At 39.3% G+C, this 21,563-nt stretch overlaps 1 protein-coding gene across 3 annotated transcripts in view; it reads left to right on the forward strand.

Annotated features, from left to right (window-relative positions):
* Positions 1-9,256, forward strand: part of CERS5 (ceramide synthase 5) — a 35,049-nt gene extending 25,793 nt beyond the window's left edge. The window contains exons 5-10 of one of the 3 annotated variants that reach the window (XM_064284243.1): positions 2,168-2,218; positions 2,923-3,015; positions 4,566-4,694; positions 4,802-4,908; positions 5,679-5,835; positions 6,694-7,944. In XM_064284243.1, the coding sequence (XP_064140313.1) occupies positions 2,168-2,218; positions 2,923-3,015; positions 4,566-4,694; positions 4,802-4,908; positions 5,679-5,835; positions 6,694-6,834 (678 nt within the window). In that variant the 3' untranslated portion in view covers positions 6,835-7,944. The other 2 variants (XM_064284241.1, XM_064284242.1) reach the window with 2 other exon arrangements.
* The last annotated feature ends 12,307 nt before the right edge of the window (positions 9,257-21,563 follow it).

Here is a 21,563-nt window from a genome sequence, read left to right on the forward strand (position 1 = left end):
GCGATGCCCATGGCCCAGGCTTTTACATTAAATAGGTTGTCTTCTGTGTGGAGCCTAATTTCAATAACCTCATGACTTTCTCCCCTAAATAATGCTAATAATAGTAGTAATAGTTAATCAGTATAGCACTCAATAGTTTACAAAGCACTTGACAAAAATCCTGTTCTTTCAGGGAGGAGACAGCTGCAGAAATGGAATCAATAGTCTTTTAAAGTGGGTAGGACAGGTGTCAGTCCTGCCTTTCAGTTAAGTTTCAAAGAAGAATTCTAGGCTTTTGACTCCTGATTCCATATGGCTTATTTTTCATTGTACCACACTATTTTTTTCTCTAAAGAATATAATTGAGGCTTCAAAATACATGAAGCAAAAACTTAAACAGACCTAAGAGAATAGACAAATACACACTTATGGTTGGAGATTTTAACGTTCTTAGTAACTGAATAACTAGACACACAAAAAAATCACTAAACAGAAGACTTGAACAGCACTGTCAGCCAACTGGAGGACTGGTGGCACAGTAGGTGAGAGCTCAGCTGCTAACCAAAAGGTCAGCAGTTCACATCTGCCAGCCACTCCTTAGAAAACGCTATGGGGCAGTTCTGCTTGGTCCTACAGGGTCGCTGTGAATCGGAATCAACTCCACAGCAGTGGATTTGGCTTTTGTTTTTTGGTCAGCCAATTTGACCTAATTAACATGTACAGAACACTGCACCAGCTGCTGAGGAATGCATATGATTTTCAGGTGCATCTGGAATACCCACCAAGTAAGCTGTATGCTAGGCCATAAAATAAGGAGTAAATTTCAAAAGATTGAAATCTTACAGAATATGTACTCTGACCATAATGGAATTAAATTAGAAACCAGTAACAATAAGATATCTAGAAGATACTTGGAAGTTAAACATCACTCTTCCAAATAACCCCTGGGTCGAAGAAGAAATCACAAGAGAAATTAAAAATATTTTGAATTGAATAGTAATAAAATGTAATATATCAAAATTTTTGGAGACAGCTAAAGCATGGTTAAAGCATGCTTTAAATATTTATATTAGAAAAGAAGAAAGGTTTAGAATCAGTAATCGACATTTCCACTCTCAGATCTGAAGAAAGAAGAGCAAAGTGAGTTAAAGGAAGGAAATAGTAAAAATAAGAGCAGAAAACAGTGAAATAGGCATTAGAAAAACAGTGGAGAAAATTTAACAAATCCAAAAAGTTTGTTCTTTGAAAGTCGCACTTAAAATTGATAAACTTCTATCTAGCAAGACTGATCAAAAATAAAACAAATTATAAAATCAGGGAAAAAGAGATTATCACTACAGATCCTATAGACGTTGGAGGGACCATAAGACAGTATTATGAACAACTGAACACAATAAGTTTAGCAGCTTAGATGAAATGGACAAATTTCCTTAAAAGACATGATTGATGAAATTCTTAAATTTGTTGATTTTATTCAGATAAAATCAACATTCATTGACACATAGCTCTAATGACATACTGAATGATCTAGTTGATTGTTTAATGACCACACTGGATGACCTAGTTGATTATTTAAGCATAAAATAAATTGTGTTAAACTCTTGAAAAAGACATAATTGAAATTCCATTAGACATTATTACTTTTGACTTTTGAATCTTTGGTTTGGCATGGAAATCTCTCTTGGTTGTCAGATAGAATCATGGCTTCCTGCCTCCCCATTTCTTTTATCCCTGGTGGTGATGTTTCTTAAAACTATCCTAGAGCTCTCTTCCTGCTTTTATTTGCCTCAAAGCATGATTATTCTATTCATACTAACACTTTCTTGTTCTTGAAAAAAATCTAGCCATTTACTGATCGTTTGTTACCCACTACTAGTAGCCATCAAGTCGATTCCAACTCATGGCAACCTTATATGTGCATAGTAGAACTGCACTCCATAGGGTTTTCAAGGCTGCAACCTTTCAGAAGCAGGTTGCACCAGGACTTTCATGAACTCCCCAACCTTTCAGTTGTAGTCAAGTGCTTACTGATCCTTTAAAAGGGATCCTTAAAATCTGGCAAGGGAGAGTCCTTCTTATTCCCCATCTCTCTTTTGCCCCCAGCCTAAAGAGAAGGGGATTATATGGGGCAGATTTGGAACCAGGTGAGAATCCCGAAGGCTGACCCGAATTATCTGTTTTCTCTTAGTCACCTTGGTTCTGGGACACCCGACAGTGCTGGCATAGCTATCCATATCAGGTAGGATCCGAGCCCTTTCAAGACAGGGGCCTTGTGTGTATATAAGGTAGAGTGGGGGAGAGCATGTGCCAGTCCCAGGACAGATGGCACATTTCCTTAGTGTTCTTGAGGGATTAAGGGCTGGGTCCCTTTGAGTCATATTTTCAAGGTATCTATTTCTGGGACCACCATAGCAGTGAAATTCAGTGATCATTTTGTTCCAGGTTCTCCTTTATATTAACCCAACTGGGTTGGGGAAAAAAGCAGCTTCCTGGTATTTAATGAGGTGCTTTCTAGTTCAGGTGTCTCTTTTATCAAGAGTACCTGAGGTCCCCTTAGGAGTGTCTTTGTTCTAAGCTGTATTAGAAAAATGTCAGGGAACTGCTAAAAGGGTAAAAGAAGGGAAGGCCTGAATATATGTAATCCCGTGAAAAGCACTAATTACCCAGAATTCTAGACACGCTGATTTGGTTGTGCCATAGCATGTGTTAACCTTATCTGATATCTAAAAGATGAAAGCCAAAGACGTGTATGAGGAAGGACAGAGGGAGGCAGTTTAAGTCTCTCCCAATCCAAAGCCTGCTACCTATCACAGATCTTGGAAGATGATGGGGAGGAAGGATTTGCGGTATTGGTTTTCTTAAAAAGAGAAAGTTGTGGAGATAAATCAATGCTTTGACTCGCTGGTGTAATCAAAGGTGTAACTACATTTTTCTTTCTTCCAGCCTCTCACAAGTGGGCTTTATTACTATTATATCATGGAATTGGCCTTCTATTGGTCTCTTATGTTTTCTCAGTTTACAGACATTAAAAGAAAGGTAAGGACATTGGCTCCCTTAACTCCCCAACTAATTGCATCCTTCTTTCTAGTATCTTCCCTTGTGATGGGTTCTCTGCCCTGACTGGAACCACAAAAGAGGGAGAGAAGACGTTTGATGGGGTTATCAGCTTTTTGTAATGTTCCCAGAAATGAGACTTGATAAAGCATATTTGAGACATTCAGGGAAACCCAGAGTGAAAACAGTTACCCCGTTAAGAAGCATACACTTTTCCTTATTCTTCCCCAAGGTTCTTACATGTCTAAGGCTCAGAAAACCACCCAGAACTTGGAAGAGCAAAGCCCGACTCAGAAAAACGTCTGAATCCAGGAAAACTAGATTTGGCTTTGTTTGACATTAGGGACTCTTGCTCTGTTCTCTTTGGTTGCCCCACTTCTCAAAAAAATGTCAGCTTTAAGGGGTTTTAGATGATTTAATTTATCTTCTTCCTGCTATCTTTTAGGATGCAGAGAAGTGAATTGACTTGCCCACATTGTAACAGAATTGGAAATGACTTAAATTTTTATAACCAGACTGAAAGAGTAGAACATTTTTATTGGTGTCCACCTGACATAATGTGGTTCCAACAGCTCTAACCCTGATCTGTTGTTAACTCATGGTTACCTTTGGTAGGGAGAACCCACATTACCATTTATGGAAATGAATTGAGATGAATCTGGGTCATTAGTTGTTGTTTAAAGTAGAAGCCTAATACTGAATTCAAATGCCTTTCACCCTCCTATGGGCATAGAGCATAGGTCCCGCACTTGGTAAAATTTTATAATAATATGTTTTTAGTATGTGTATAAGTTATAAAACTTAACAATAGACTGTATACCTGTGAACCCATCACCCAGCTTATTAACAGACAGTATTAATACCATTGTATCTGCCTATGTGGAGAGCACAGGCTTTTCATCCTTGTGTCTGATTCAAATTCACCTGCTCTCTCCCACTCTTTATCTGTCACTGGACTGAGAAATTATTATTATATGCTTGATAACTTAGGTAGAGATTTCCCCAGGTCTAACCTTGGTATTTGAACCCAAGAGGAAATCAGAGCTTTAATCTGAAAGCCAGAAGTACCTCCAGTAATACAGATTATTTAGCTAATGTACATTTCTTCTGAAGCTCTTTGGAAGGGGTTAGCTTTGCCCTTCCACAAATCTCTTCTTTCTGTTACAGTGCTTTGGCAGAAATTTCATTCATCAAAGCAGAAGAATCTTAGAATCTTAGGAGTATCTAAGGCTTGTGTGTCCCACTGCCACCTAGGAAATTATTCCCAAGTATCAGCTCAACATTATGCTCTACATAGCCTGCAACTGTCAGAGAAAATTGCTGTTTTCTCTGCTTTGAGCTATATTACACAGACTCTGGGTCAGTGGCTCTGTAGGGACTCTTGGGTTAAATTCTAGGCACCCCCCTAAGGGAGAGCCTGAGCAGAATGAAACCTCTAAAGGATGGGGGTATGATCCTCAGAGATCATTGGTTTGGCTAGCATCTGTGTAACCTTGCCTTTACCTGCCTCTTTGATTTTCATTCCTTCCTAGGACTTCCTGATCATGTTTGTGCATCACTTGGCCACCATTGGGCTCATCACATTCTCTTACATCAACAACATGGTTCGCGTGGGAACTCTGGTCATGTGTCTACACGATGCCTCAGACTTCTTGCTGGAGGTGAGACACAACCCCTCTTTTGTAGTTATTCCTTTCTTTGTCTCCTTCTCTCCCTATATGAGAACTGCCATTCTCCCCCCACTCAATTATTTTATTCCTTTTTGCAGGCAGCCAAGCTGGCCAATTATGCCAAGTATCAGAGGCTCTGTGACACATTTTTTGTGATCTTCAGTGCTGTTTTTGTGGTCACTCGTCTAGGAATCTATCCATTCTGGTAAGTGTTAGGGCTGTTGAACGGTGAGAGATGTGTAGCTAATGATTCCTTTTGGCAATTTAGGGGAGAGAACTCCAAGAACTCTACTGCCCTGCTTTTTCCTTGGCCTCACCTCACCCTTGACGGAGTCTCACAGGATCTCAGCTGCCTTGCACAGCATTTCCGGCCAGGTCGTGATCTAGACTCAGAGCACTCAACTCACTCGGCTTCTGGCTTTCCTCACTTATCTTTGAGGAATAGTCCTCATTTTATGCCAAAGTAATTCCTTTTCCTTCCTTTGCACTGATCACAAAATTCTCAGACTCTTCTTGTCTATATCCCTGCTCTGTACCCTCTTCTCCACCCGGACCAACACACACATACTCAAACACCTTCTCTCCTGTACTAACGATAATACACGTCAGTGACTCAATGTTGGAGATTTTGCTTAGTCTGAAGGAATATTAGCTATGCTTCTAAAGATTCAAGTAATTCCTAGGATTATGATCCTGCCGCTGTCCCAATTTTGTGAAACATGGAGTATTTAAAGTGATTAATAAGACTTATTCCATCAGTTCCTAGGATTCGTATCTCCTCCTTTGTCCCTAAAGATAGAAAACTCCATAGGCTTCCTTTCTTTTATTCCTTTCTCACTGTTCATCTCTGGAACTTCAACTGATATAAGCCATGGGGGAAAACACACACAGGGCTCTGTTTCACAGGGAACTCAGGTTCATCCCTGTCTGCCTAGCTTGGACTCTAGAATCTGACTATTGGCCTCCCCCTTCTAGGATTCTGAACACGACCCTCTTTGAGAGTTGGGAGATGATCGGGCCCTATCCCTCCTGGTGGCTCTTCAATGGCCTACTCCTGATTCTACAGGTTCTACATGTCATCTGGTCCTACCTAATTGCTCGAATTGCTTTCAAAGCCTTGATCCGAGGAAAGGTGAGGATGAAAGATGGCTTCTTTCTTTGGACGTTGTGGGAGGTCAACAGACCTCTCTCCATCCAACCTGGGGAGCCTTATTTACAGAATCAGGCCAGTCAAAAAGCTTAGGGCTCCAGAGTTTTCTCCTTTTCTATAAGTATGGATGTTTAGTCTTTTAAGACATGATTTAGATGCAAAAGGAGGGATCTACTTCTTCCTGTCTCTTAGGAATGGCTGTTGTTAAAGAGGGAGTAGGGTCAAGAGTTTTAAAGATAGCCTCAACTATTTCCTGGCCCCTACCTACCTACTTCAGTGGATTTCTTATTTCGTTTGCAGCATGAGAACCTTATTTCAAAGGAAATCATATGAGAACTGCAGGATATAAACTGTATAAAAGCAGAGCTATTAGTTTGACCTAAGGGTGGTATGATAGTTCCCCAGCCATCCCAAGACGATCACACTGTGATGTTTCAAGGTACAGTTTATATAAGGGACTAAGTACCTGCCTCACCCCATTGTTGTACCAGGCAAGTGTCTATAGGTATTTAGTTTTTCAAATACCTGTCTCATGCTGAGACTCCAAAAGCACAATGAAAGGTGCCATTTTATGGTAAAACTAATAATTGGATCCTGCAAGTTCTGAGGTCATCAGACTGTGCTTAGCCCAAGAGGTGGGGGATCTCAGCCTTCAGTAATTCAGAATCCCGAAGGGAAGAGAGTCTGCTAGAAGGAGGCACTGACTCTAAGACATATATGATCTCTTGTGTTATTATTCCCTATGGCTGCAATTGGTTTCAGAACTTGCTTGGTGTGCCTATGCATCTTGCTGTAGCTATTGGACATCTCTTGTCTCTCCTGCTTTTCTTTCCTGACCAGGTGACCTATCCAGGAGGGATTAGACCCAGACTTTGTACTCTCCACTCTTTTCTCACCTGCTTCCTTTTCTCTATGCCTGGTGGGAGCTGGACAGTTTCATCTCTTGCATGTAAGTGTATCTGTGCTTCTAGCATTCAGTGAAGCATGTCTGTTTGAATGTGTTTCTCTTCCTTCTTGCTTTCCTTTCTGTCCCCTGTGTTTGTCTTGGAGCATGCCCTCTCTACTGACCTTGTTGACTGGTGTTAAAGCCACCAGATTCTTTTCCTAAATTGAGGCAAGGGTTGAGACTTTTTTTCTTTTTTTGAGCCTCCCTCTCCCTCAGATCTAGAGATACTGCCCTCTGGTGGAAATTTCCTAAATAACCAAGTAACCAAGTGTTCCCCTCCTTGGCCACAGCAGTTGTAGCTGTGTCCCCTTCTCGTTCCTCCTTTCCCTCCCTTTTGCAGTCCATGGTAGAGAATTTAGAATATTTTTCTTGCTATGCTGGATAGTTTGGATTTGGAAACACACCTCTAAGCCAAACCGCTCATTTGAAGATACAAAATAAAAAGCTGAGGTTAACAGGTAAAGATTCACAGATGGTAGCATGATTAGGACTGAGAGTATTTTCCCACTGATGGCCAGTCTGCTTTTCCTTTTACCATACTGTGTATCTTGGGGATACTGAAGTTGTTCAAGAGAAGTGAGCTTGCAGTTGGGAAAGGGGAGAGTTTTGGGGAAGGGGTATCATAGGATAGTGATAGTTGAGCACAGGAATAGTAGAAGTACTGAAAAAAGCCCAGTTTGGGATCAGCTTTGGTATTACGCAAAGTTTAGGATAACCAGTGTGAATAACTGCAGTGGCAACAATCACCAGAGGATAGAAGCAGTGAAGACAACCACATATATCTTTTGTGTTGGCCTTTTTTATTCTTTGAGGGGGAAGAGGAGAAAGGGTATGTGGACTTTCCCTCAAAGAGGGAAAAAGACTCAGTGAATGATTTCAGCTCTCTTACACTGGTCCTGAAAGAGACACCTGCCTACACAGCAGCTTCTATTCCATAGAGAAGAAAATCAGAGATGACAAGAAAGAATCAGAAAACAGACAAAGAAAGTTTAGAACAGCCACAGTTCAGATAATATGTTGGATCAGATGTCACCAGAAAGTGAACCAGATCGGGAACAGTACCCAAAGATAGGCACTGTGGCTCAATCTGTTTTATGATTCTCTCCAGAAAAATTCTGTCCTCACCTTTCCTGCCTTTGGCCCGAACCCACCCAGGTGTCGAAGGATGATCGCAGTGATGTAGAGAGCAGCTCAGAGGAAGAAGATGTAACTACCAGTGCAAAAAGCTCCTGTGGCAGCAGCTCCAGAAATGGTGCCAATCGGGTGAACGGTCACATGGGAGGCAGCTACTGGGCTGAAGAGTAAGATGGTTGGTATGAGGACTTCACAGCACACATGGACTTGTAAGGCCACTGGCAACCTGCTCTTCTTGGGCCTCCCCACATCTACGTTCTTGTGATTAGGGGAACTGTAAGGCACTGAGGAGAATCAAGCAAATATTTTCACTTTTTAAAACAACTCTGCCATTTTGTATTTAATAGCCTCCAGGCCCTTTCAATAATGTTATTTGCTCTGTGTTTGTATATTTGTGTGTTCGTGCGCATGTGTATTTGTACATATGTATGAAGTTCATTGGCTGGGTCAGGGCACAATTCTGGACTGGGCCTTGCCTGGCCCCTTTTATCCCCACCTCAATCACAGATTCTGGCTGCAACCTGAATTATGCTGGCTCTGGACTAGCCCCTCCCTTATTCCCCATGGCTCTTGAGGCTCTAAGTCCCTGGACCATCTCAGTGGAGCAGCCAAGTTCAGCTCCAGGTTTCTGCACTGTTTCTCCATTGGAACTGGAGCACTTCACGTGATGGAGTTGTATAGAAACAGAGAACCATGGATGGATGGCCAGGACTGCTGTGGCCCCTAGCTGGATCTCCTTCCTACCACCTGGTGGTGACAGGGGCAACTGCTGAGACCCTGCTTCTTTACTAAATGGTACACAGGGAGGGCGGGTGGAAGAGGGTGAGCTAAAGTCTGGGGGAAGACAGCAGCCACTGGATGAGCTGTTAACGGTTTTATACTATTGTTTACTCTTCTGTGATTAAAAGTACATCAGCCCTCCTCTACTGTCTCAAACTCTTTAGTGACACTTTCCCCAATTCCCTGAATCCATATGCTGATTAAGAGTCTTTTCAGAGGTCTGATTCTAGAGGCCCTGCCTGTGCAAATTTTTCCTTTGGGTACATGCTGGCAAGAGTCAGCCAGAATGCCTACATTTTAGGGCTTTTTTTTTTTTTTTAAAGAAGAGATAAACATGTATGGTCACATTTTTTCTTTTTTTTAAACAAAAAGCCCTAAAATGTAGGCACTCACAAGAAAAAATACCAAGCAGGTAAAAGCATGTTTATCACCAAACCAACAAAAGGCTTTGGTTGAATAACTAAGACACCTTTAGTTTGATACATGTATTACCTGTTTTACTGAATTCAGAGACTGCCATTAAACATTTTAAGGTTAAATAAATCTGAGCAGATGTTTTTCTTGTTGTTCTGTTTTCTCTTTTAGCCCATGGAGAAACAGTTTTCCTAATCCAGATTTTTCTGTACTTGAGCTCTTGGCAAAATTACCAATAGTGTTACTCATCTCCCAGAATAATTTTCCTCTTAGTGAATATGTAGATTATCAAAATATTTCCATATACTCTTGAGTACATTAAGACATATGGAAGTACATTAAGACATTATCAGGGAGATGTGTGGAAATTGAAAGAAATAGGTATTCTAAGAATAAGATATTCACTTGATGTTCATTGATACTATAAAGATACTGACTCCACTAGAAGTACTGAATTGTTGGATTTTAAAAAGATTTATTGTGGGGCCTGGGAAAGTTAAGTTTCAAAAAATGTTTCATAGTCATTTTGTCAGAGCCTTGTCAGGAAGAATAGTTAGACTAAGGTCTTACATTAAATTCCTCATCTTGCCATGTTAATGAGTAGAATAGTCATTGTGAAATATAATGAAAGTGCTTTTGAAAGTCAGGTGAGCTATGTATTTGGCCTTTTGAAATGTGAATAATTGTTAATACAACCTGAGTTGGTCAGCCCAGTTAATCTGACAAAAAATTCAACCAAGCGGTAACATAATAATAATAGCTAACACTTACATAGATCTTATTACATGCCCAGGTACTGTATTAAGCACATTACATATGATGAAATTGAGGCAAAAAAATGTTAACTTATCCAAGGTCAAACAGCTAGTAAGGATTCAAACTCAGTATCTATTCTTAACCACTATACTATACTACTTCCCAAAGCCTCGTGATGAGGAAAAATGTGTATTGAAGAAACATTTACCCATAGGCATAGACTAATTACAGTTTGCCTTGGATGGGTGAATTGAGAGTCAATTACAGGAACAGGGTCTTTTCTGAGAAGGAGCAGGGGGTGAGAAATAGAGTGCTAGGGGGGTTGAATACAAAGCTGGAAAATAGTAGTGTTGTTGGAGTAGCAGAACTGTCATAAGGCCACTTTTATTGATGGGCTTGAGAAGATGTCATGCCTGAGAGGAAGGAACCAAATCAGTGCAGTGCAGGTCAGATGCAGATCCACGTTCCCTACCAGAGAACTAGGACGGATTTGTAAGAGAAGCAAAGCATTACCTCTATCTTGTTGAATATAAAAGGATTTTAACTTTGTTATTTAATGAAATCAACTTATTTTTGTTACAGTGCTTAGAAAATGCTTTCACATGTATCAATAACTTCCAAACACTTTTATAAAAGTAAGGACTATTATCCATATTCCATAACTGAATGTTCTAATTATCTATTACTATTTAACAAACCACCCCAAGACATAGTGGCTTAAAAGAACAATTTTTTATTTCTCATGGTTTGGTTGGTTGACAGCACAGATGTATCTCATGTGGTTACAGTCAGATGGCAGCTGGGAATAGAGTCATTTGAAGGTTCAACCTGACTGTATGTCCAAGTAGGCAGGCTTACTTGCCTGGCTAGCAGTTGATGATGGCTGTTCCACAGGAGCTCAGTCCAACTGTCAACCAAAGTGCCTACACATGGCCTCTCCATGTGTCTTGGGCCTTATACGGCATAGTATATGCAGCTGCTAGGCCATTTAAAAGTGTCATCTAGAACTGGCACACATCACTTCCACTGTATTCTATTGTTCAAAGTGGTTGCAGGGACCGCCCAGATCCAAGGGGGTGGCAGGAGAGATGCTACTTCTTGATAGGAGAATGGCAAGGTCACTGCAGAAGAGTATGTGGAATGGGAGATAATGTTGTGACCCTCTCTGAAAAAATTCAGTTCGCCACAATGAGGAAACTGAGTCTCAAGTTATTTAAAAAACAAACATGTTAGGTTGCCCATCATATATCATGTGCATCCATATTTATCATAGTTCTAAAAATAAGCCTATCAGTTTAGTTAGTGGATGATAGTACCCTGATTTTAAGCCAAGTTCTTCAGATTTTAGATCCCATGTTCACGCAGGGAGGTATTTTCAGTTTACCCAGTGCTGTGAAACATTTATTATGTGCCTACTTTATGATGAACACTGTGGCAGGAGTTGGGGCTGGAAAGATGAACAAGATATATCCTTTATCCTCAAAGAGCTCTTACTCCAGTAAGGGAGGGAGGGGGGAAATAATGCAGTAATAACTGAGCTAAATTGTTTTTGGCAAGATGGAAGAAAACTTGAAAATAGAGCTGGGTGTTAAAGATTAGCCGATTAGCAGGATTTTGCTAGGCAGAAAACTAATGGAAGGGCATTATGTTTAGAAGAAACGGCTTGGTGCACACTAAAATGGCCTGAGACAAGTATTTAAAAATGATGAGTAAGTATATTTAAAGGGTATTGTTTTTGTTTTTGAATACATAGCTAAGCTTTCAAGAAAGGGAAAGAAAGGGATTGAGGGCTAGAGCAGAAGGCAAAACAGCTGATGCAGTTACTTAAGTGTAGCAGGAAAGAAGGAAATACAACTTTAAAACCTGGGTTTTAATATTGACAATAGGAGCCAAGACCCTGGCTCCACACAGGAAGCTTGAACTCAGACCCCCAGTTGAAGCTGGGACCCTGAAAGACCAATAGCCCCACCCACCCAGATGCCAAGGGAGAAAACAAGAAGTTTGTCTGCCTGGGCTTGGGTTGGGAGACTTGTCAATTCTAAACCCTGGTCCCACACCTCATGTGAATTTGAGAATCTAAATTAACACTTCCAGTGTGGTCTGGAAAACACCATGACCAATCTACTCCCTACCCACTTCCAGATGAGAATTTACATAAAAATTGGTCTTGGATTAGTTATCCATGAGACTGCTCTGAAGGAACATGTGCAATATAATTCAGACAACATGAAATTCTCACTCCAAAAAAATAATAAAGATTATCTCAGTAAACAATATACCATGAGAGAGAATTAGCAGACAACCTGGGGAAGGGGGGAGGAGGGAGGAGATAAAAACTAAATATATTTAAAATTATAAGACATAAAGGAAGTTAAAAACCTAAAAACAAGACTATGAAAAGCAGTACAGATTTTTTAAGAGAACCAGTAGAACTTTTAGAAGTGAAAATTACGATCACTTCTTGAAATTTAATACTCAGTGGATAGAGTAAATGGCAAATTAGACTCAAAGGAAGAAAGTATTAGTGAACTAGAAGATAGAACTGAAGAAATTACCCAGGATGCAGCACAAAGAGCTAGAGCTAGAAAATATGAGATTGAGACAGAGTGGAATGGGGTGGCCAAACGTGTCTTAACTGGCATTCAAAAGAAGAGAAAGAAAAAAGGGAGAGGCAATGTTTGAAGAGTTAATAGGTGAGAATATTTCTAAATGAAGGAACTGAATCCTCAGATTCTAGAACCACAAGTCTGGAGCAGGGCAAACAAATCCTGCTCAGCCAGCACAATAAAATAAGAAAGAGAAAAGAAAGATTGGAAAAGAAACAAAACTGCAATATATTTTTGTAGACAATGTGATTACTGCATGAAAATCCAAAAGTATATACAAAATTAAAACTAATAAGAATTTAACACAGTTTCAAAATCCTAATCAAATTACAAAGAGACATAACATTTCTACACACCAAGCATGAAAAGTTAGAAAATATTTTTTAAAAGATGACATTTACAAATGCAACAGAACTATAAGATACCCAGGAATGAGTCTAGTAAAAGACGTGCAAGACTGGGGTGACATCATGATGGAAAATGGCAGACTAGGAAGCTCCAGGGGTTGGTTCTTACCGTGAAACAACTATCAAGCTCGAAAAAAAATGCCAAAATAAACTACTCAGAACTCTTTAACATGATCAGACACTTACAGCAACCAGGGAAGTACTTGATAAGGGAGAAGCTGCTGAAATTCTGTAAGAGAATGGCGTGTGCAAACCAGATACCTTTCCCCCATTCTTCAGCCCACCATGGCCATGGGGATGGTGGCCCGCCTTCCCAGAGTGGCTGCTTGGTGCCAGGGTGTACAGTAAGAACCTTGTCCTCCAAAAATTTGGGGCTGTGCTCTTTGGCCAGTGTGGCGGACACTTGACTTTGTTTTGGCCCTTTGGACTGCAGTGGCTTCCCTAGTGGCATCTATTGAAGATTTAGAGATGTACCACCTTTCTGTTTGTTTTGTTTTTTGTTTTATCCAGAACTTAAGAAAATCTCTGTCAGGTAACTGACCATAGACATAATGGAACAGAAACTTCAGTGACAACATGTAATAAGGAGGAATACAGACTTTGCAAAAATAGTTTGGAAAAGTCACTGCACAAATAGATGGCTGTGGCCCTCAACAAGAAACTAAAGCAATCCCTGAGGAGGGGGAGAATCTGATTTCCAGAGTTACCACATTATAATACTCAAACTCTCCAGTTCTCAATAAGAAATTACAAAGCATACCCCCCCCCAAAAAAATCCAAAGGAAAATATGATTTATTTACAGGGAAAAAAAAATTGACAGAAACTATCCCTGAGGAAGCCTAATAAAAGACACCAGGAAAATGATGTATGAAGAAATAAGGAATGTCAAAAAAGGAATTATGCAAAGAAACAAAATAAAAACTCTGGAGCTGAAATGTATAATAGCTAAAATTAAAAATTCACTAGAGGAGCCCTAATACATGGTATAAACAGTATACGAAACATTACTAAGAATGCAGAAGAGAAACTGGATAACTGGGAGCTCCTAAAAGTCAAACACCTACGCTCATCCAAAGACTTCATGAAAAGAGTCAAGAGATCACCTACAGACTGGGAAAAAGCTTTTAGCTATGACATTTCCAATCAGCATCTGATCTCTAAAAACTACCAAAACAAAAACCAAACCCAGTGCCGATGAGTGGATTCTGACTCATAGCGACCCTATAGGACAGAGTAGAACTGCCCCATAGAGTTTCTGAGGAGTGCCTGGCAAATTCAAAGTGCCGACCTTTTGGTTAGCAGCCATAGCACTTAACAACTACGCCACCAGGGTTTCCCCCTAAAATCTACCTGATGCTGCAAAAACTCCACTACAAAAAGACAAATAACCCAATTAAAAAATGAGCAAAGCATATGAATAGGCACTAAACCAAAAGCAAAGAACTGTCCTGAATAAACTGAACTTTTTGAAGGCCAGCATTGCAGGGGCGGGGGTTTGGGGACCATGGTTTCAGGGGACATCTAAATCAATTGGCATAATCTGTTAAAACATTCAGCATCCCACTTTGGAGAGTGGCTTCTGGGGTCTTAAATGCTACCAAGTGGCCATTTAAGATGCATCAATGGGTCTCAACCCATCTGGAGCAAAGGAGAATGAAGAACACCAAAGATACAAGGTAATTATGAGCCCAAGAGACAGAAAGGACCACATAAACCAGAGACTGCACTGGCCCAAGACCAGAAGAGCTAGCTACAACCAATGACTGCCCTGACAGGGAGCACAAGGGAGAGCCCCTGAGGGAGCAGGAGAGCAATAGGATGCAGACCCCAAATTCTCATAAAGAGCCTAGACTTTATGGTCTAACTGAGACTAGACGGACCCTGGAGGTATGGTCCCCAGACCCATTAGCCCAAGGCAGGAGCCATTCCCAAAGCCAACTCTTCAGACAGGGATTGGACAGGACTATGGATAGAAAATGATACTGGTGAAGGGTGAGCTTCTTGGATCAAGTAGACACATGAAACTGTATTGTCATCTTCTGTCTGGATGGGAGATGAGAGACCAGAGAGGGTCAGAAGCTGGCCAAACGGACACGAAAATAGAGATTCAAGGGAAGGAGCATGCTGTCTCATTAGGGGGAGAGCAATTAGGAGTATATACCAAGGTGTGTATAAATTTTTGTATGAGAGACTGAGTTGATTTGTAAACTTTCACTTAAAGCACAAAAAAATTTTTTTTAAAAATTCACTAGAGGATTTCCACAGCAGATTCAAGCAGGCAGAAGAAAGAATCAGGAAACTTGAATTAAGGCAATTGAAATGATCCAGTCTGAGGAACAGAAAGAAAAAGGGATGAAGAAAAGTGAACATAACCTGAGGAACCTATGGGACATCATCAATCATCCTATCATACACATAATAGAGTCCCAGAAAGAGGAGAGAAAGGGGCAGAAAACATACTTGATGAAATAATGGCCAAAAACTTCTCAAATTTAATGAAAGACATGAATATACACATCCAAGAAACTCAATGGCTCCGAGCAGGATAAATTCAAAGAGATATAAATGAATACACATTAGAGTCAACTTGTCCAACCAAAGACAAAGAGAGTCTTGAATGCAGCCAGAGAGAAGCAGCTTGTCATGTGCAAGCAATCCTCAATAAGATTAACAGCTGATTTCTCATCAGAAACAATGGAGGCCATCCACCAGACTGAGTCCAGTACAACTAGATGGTTCCTGGCCTTCACAACTGACTGCTCTGACAGGGATCACAATAGAGAGTCCCGGACAGAGCTGGAGAAAAATGTAGAACAAAATTCTAACTCAAAAAGAAAGACCAGACTTGCTGGTCTGACAGATTCTGGAGAAGCCCTGAGCGTATGGGCCCCAAACACCCTTTCAGCTCAGTAATGAGGCCACTCCTGAGGTTCACCTTTCAGCCGAAGATTGAACAGTCCCATGGAATAAGACTAAAGGGGCACACCAGCCCTGGGGCAGGGACTAGAAGGTAGGAGGGAACAGGAAAGCTGGCAATAGGGAACCCAGGGTTGAGACGGGAGAGTGTTGACATGTTGTGGGATTGCTAACCAATGTCATACAACAATGTGTGTACTAACTGACGAGAAACTAGTTTGTTCTGTAAACCTTCATGTAAAGTTCAATTAAAAAAATAATAACGGAGGCCAGAAGGCAGTAGGATGACTTATTTAAAGTGCTGAATGAAAAACAACTGTCTAGATTTCTGTATCTAACAAAACTATAGTAATTAAAACAGTGTGATACTGGTTTAGACATACAGACCAATGGAATAGAACCAAGAGCCCAGAAATAAACCCTCACATCTGTGGTCAACTGATTTTCCACAAGAATGCCAAGACCATTCTTTGGGGAAAGAACATCCTCTTCAAATGGTGCTGGGGAAACTTGGAACTTTACCTTACACTGTACACAAAAATTAACTCAGAATGGATCAAAGGCCTAATTTTAGGAGTTAACTCTTAGGAGAAAACATAGGGGCACATGATCTTGGATTTGTCAGTGGTTTTTTAATATGACAACAAAGTATAGGCAGCAAAAGATATATATAAATTGGACTTCATTAAAATTAAAAACACTTGTTCATCAAAGAACACTATCAAGAGAGTGAAAAGAGAACCACAGAATTGGGGAAAATATTTGCAAATCATGTATCTGATAAAGGTTTAATATCCAGAATATATAAAGAACTCCCACAACTCAAGAAAAAGACAAACCACCCAATTAAAAAATGTACAAAGGACTTGAATTGACATTTCTCCAAAGAATATATACAAATGACCAATAAGATCATGAAAAGATGCTCAGTATCATTAGTCATTAGGGAAATTTGAATTAAAACCGCAATGAGATATCACTTCATACCTATAATAAAACAAAATGTTAGCAAGGATGTGGAGAAGTTGGAACCTTGAACGTTGCTGATGGGGGGAGTGAAACAGTGCAGTCTCTGTGGCAAACAGTTTGGCGGTTCCTCAAAAAGTTCCATATAGAATTACCATATGACCCAGAAATTCTGCTCCTAGGTATACAACCAAAAGAATTGAAAACAGGGACTCAAACAGACACTTGTATGCCAGTGGTCACTGCAGTATTATTCACAATAGCCAAAAGGTGAGATCAACAAAATGTGGTGTATACATACAATGGAATATTAGTCAATTATCAAAAGGAATGAAATTCTGATACATGCAACAACATAGATGTTGAAAACACTATTCTACAGTGAAATAAGACAGACACGAAAGGAGAAACATGATTCCACTTACATGAAATATCTAGAATAGGCAAATTCATAAAGGCAAAAGGTAGATTAAAGTTAACCAGGAGCTAGGGGGAAGAGGGAATGGGGAGTTACTGGTCAATGAGTACAAAGTCTCTGTTTGGGGTGATAAAGAAAACTTTTGGAAATAGTCACAATGGCTGTACAACATTGTGAATGTAAGTAATGCCACTGAATTGTATACTTAAAGATGGTTAAAATGGCAAGTTTTATGTTATGTGTATTTTACCACAATAAAATAAATAAAAATCCCAACAGGGTTTTTCACAGAACTTGAAAAGCTGCTCCTAAAATTCATATGGAAGAATAAAAAGCCTCAAATAGCCAAGATAGCTTTGAAGAATAACAAGGAATTTGCCCTCCCAGATAACAAGACTAAGAGTAAAGCTACAGTAAAAAAAAGAACACTTGATTTATGACAGATGTAGTATTACAAATCAGGATGGCAAATTTGGACCATTCAGTAAATGGTGTTGGACCGTTTAGATTTCCATTTCTGTAAATTTCTATTGCTATTCACAGCTATTTTCCATTTATCTGCTGTAAATATCTTCTCCAAGCTGTGGTTTTGTTTTCACTTTGTCCAAAGTGTCTCATTTTTTCATATTGTTGTTGTTGTTAGCTGCCATTGAGTTGATTCCAAGTCATGGTAACCCCACGTGTGCAGAGTAGAACTGCTCCATAGAGTTTTCAAGGCTGTGACCTTTTGGAAGCAGATTGCCAGGCCTGTCTTGCAAGGCACCTCTGCCTGGGTTTGAATCGCCGACCATTCCGTTAGTAGCCGAGTGCATAACCGTTTACACCAAAAAATTGTAATGTAGTTAAATGTATCAGTTTGATATAATCCTATATGATCTCCATATCTTAAACTTTTCTGCTTAATCATCCAAAATTAGATTCTGTTCCTTGCAACAAATAACTTTGATCAATATAGTATTCATATATTAAAAGATAAAATATCCCTACCTCATACAGTGTATCAAGATTCCAAGTTTTAAGAAGCAAAACTATATAACTTTTAGAATAAAATATATGAGAATATCTTTATGACACTGGGATAAGACAAATAAGAGTCAAAAACAAACTATAAAGATAAAGAATGATACATTTAACTACATTAAAATTTCAAACTTCTAAGCAGAAATAAATAAAATACAAAAAGACATGCCACAGATTTGGAGTAGATACTTGCAACACATGTAACTAACATAATATTAGTATCTAGAAGGTGGAGAGAACTGCCTGCTAATTATAACCAACAAATATACCAGACAGCTCCATAGGAAGAAAAAGGGGAGGCAAAGAATATGAATGGGAAATTCCCAGAGGATGACTATACTAACTAAAACTAACTAAAAAAAAAAAAAAAAAAAAAAACTAGTGACCAATAAATCAATAAAAAGGTGCCCAACCTAACTGAAAGGCAATGAAATATAAATTAAAATGAATAGAATGACAAAAGTCATGTAACACTGAGAGTTGAAAATGTGGGGAAACTGCTAGTGAGAACGAAATTGTGATAACCACTTTGGAAAAACAACAACCTGTAAACTAAAATTAGTAATAATCCTAGAGAGAAGCTAGTAAAAAAAAAAAAATTTTTTTTTTTTAAACCTAGAGAGAAGCTTAGTACATAGGCCCAAGAAAACATGTACAAGGATACTCATTGCACTGCTACTTATTATAAGAAGGAAAAAGTAGAAACAATCCAATGATCCCAGAGAAATGGAATTAATTTATAATTTACTTGTGCAGTGAGATATTATACAACAATTAAAATGAACTACCTTTCCCTGTCAATATGGATAAATATAAAAAACAATGTTGAGTGAAAAAGGCAAATTGGAAGAGAATATGTCCCATTTGATGCAATTAACATTGCCTTATTAACCCAAAAATAATATTAAGTTTCCATAGTAAAAGTATAGTAAAAGTGGAAACCCTGATGGCATAGCGGCTAAGTGCTATGGCTGCCAACCAAAGGGTCAGCAGTTTGAATCCACCAGGCACTCCTTGGAAACTCTACAGGGCAGTTCTACTCTGCCCTGTAGGGTTGCTATGAGTCGGAATCGACTCGACGGCACTGGATTTTTATAGTAAAAGTACAGAAACACACACAGCAGCTTAAGGATGGACGGGAGTGTGGATGTGGGTAGGATGGGTATATATTTTATTTTTGGTGCTCTCCTATAATTTTTTTTTTCCTCCTATAAGCTTTTCCTATAAGCTTGAAATAACTCAATTTCAAAAAAATGTTTTTTTAACGTGAAAACAAGTACATGGCATTTTTAGGGAAACGTAAGCTGTGGGAGCTGGACCAAAGTGGTGGGAGATGAGGATAAAAAGATGGTTTGGGGCTAGATTGTGAAGAACCTTGAATATTATGCTAAAGAGTTAAAGTTTAGCTGGTGGATCACAGGAGCTCTCCAGGTTTAAAGCAGCAAAATGAGTCTTCTAAAAGCAGTTGTGGAAAGAGTTATCCTATGACTTAGGACTCAACCTTAGGGGTGACTTAGGACTCAACCTTAGAGGGGTGAGGTAAATGGTTTTATGAAAAGGGGGGACTATGAGTTGACTCCGTTAAGATCTAAAGAACCATGAGAATAAATGAATACATAACAAGGTTATCTGTATGGCCTTCACCTCAGCCATCTACTTAAACAGTTCTGCTTTTTATTCTTATTCAGTAAGGTCTCTCACTGGGCAGGTCTTACCAAGAATAAAGAGAGTTTAGTGACAAGCCTCAGGCCTATTGAAAAAAGAAGTAGAAGCAGATTTGGGATCTGCCTTCACTCAAATGATTGCTCTGCCCTGCTCTAAGAAAGCCATTTTTAAAAAATGCTAAACTTTTTTGGCAACGACATGGCTCTGCTGTCTGATTATAATGGTCTGGATTCCTTCTTGTGGCTCTTAGTTGTCTGCCTGACTTCTTTCTTCCACTCTCCCCTCCCTCTAATAGGGTTCCCAGGATAAGCTAATAACCCTGCTACCAAAGGTGACCCTGACTAATACAGGATGGGGAGAACCATGGTGTCCCAGGCCTGGCTTCGGTGTTTGTCTTCTGGGTTTCTGTTCTCTGAATAGCAGAAGAGAGACAAGAGAATCCAACCAACATAGATTTCTTTTTGTACATGTAAATACACTGAAAACAGCCTAAAAGGATACAGCAAACTGGTAACACTGGGTATTTCTGAGGAGGGAAATGGAATAGGGATAGGCAAGGAGGGGGTGAGGGGAGTGTGACGAGGGGACTTTGTTACTTATCTGTATTTTTAAATTGAAAATATATTTATATATTAAGTCCTGACCTTAACAAGTTTATAGACTAGTAGAATGATCCAAATGAACAGATCTTTTTTTCTTAAAAAACAAACACTTTTTGAATCAAGTATGCTAATGTGTTAATAATAGTTAAAACTGGGAGATGGGTATATGGATTTTATTACTCTAGTTGCTCCTTTTTTGTATATGTTTAAAATTTTTTAACATCTTTATTATAAAAGATACATATGCTCATTGTAAAGAATTGAATTAAGGAAGTATGTGAGGTTTCCATTTACCCCAGTCATTGTTAAGAGTTTGGTATATAACCTTTCAGAACAATTTATCAGATAACCACAGGTATACAAATGTTTCTTTGAAAACCAAAATGAAATCATAGTATCTGTATTCTGCTAGTTTTGATCTCTGATTAACATTCCATTATTCATGAACCAGTTCTTTAACTTACTTGTGGCTCTTTGCTATTAAGGCAATACTGCAAATAATATCCTTGTACAAATATGTTGTGCAGTTGTGTGAATGTTTATAAGGAATGGAGTTCTAGAAGTAAAATGGCTAGGTCATTATTTTTAATTTTTGATAGAAAAAGACTGTATGAAGTTGTAATTGCCATTAACAGTGTGAGAGAAGGCCCTGAATTATTTCAATATTAAAAGCGCTGTCAAAGGCACATGTAATGATTGCTGCGCAGAATAAATTAGGTCTTGAACATCATGATAGGGAATCTGAACTTGAGCCAGGTGTCAGTGGTTCTCAATTTTCTAATGCCCAACACCTACTTTTTATAACGAATATTAGTTACACTCCATTCGTCATTGTTGGGTGCTGTCGAGTCGATTCCAACTCACACCAACCCCAAGTGACAAAGGAGAACTGCCCCATAGAGGCAGATTTCTAGGCTGCAATCTTTATGGGAGCAGATTACCAGGTCTTTTCTCTCACGAAGCCTCTGGGTGGGAATCCTGTGGCTCGACAGGTAAGTCCTCGGCTAACACTCCCTTCTCTATCCTTAAATGCAATTTATAAATATTTCATCTACATACACAACTTTTAAAAATCAACA

The sequence above is a fragment of the Loxodonta africana genome, chromosome 4, assembly GCF_030014295.1.
Source record: "Loxodonta africana isolate mLoxAfr1 chromosome 4, mLoxAfr1.hap2, whole genome shotgun sequence".
NCBI lineage: Eukaryota > Metazoa > Chordata > Mammalia > Proboscidea > Elephantidae > Loxodonta > Loxodonta africana.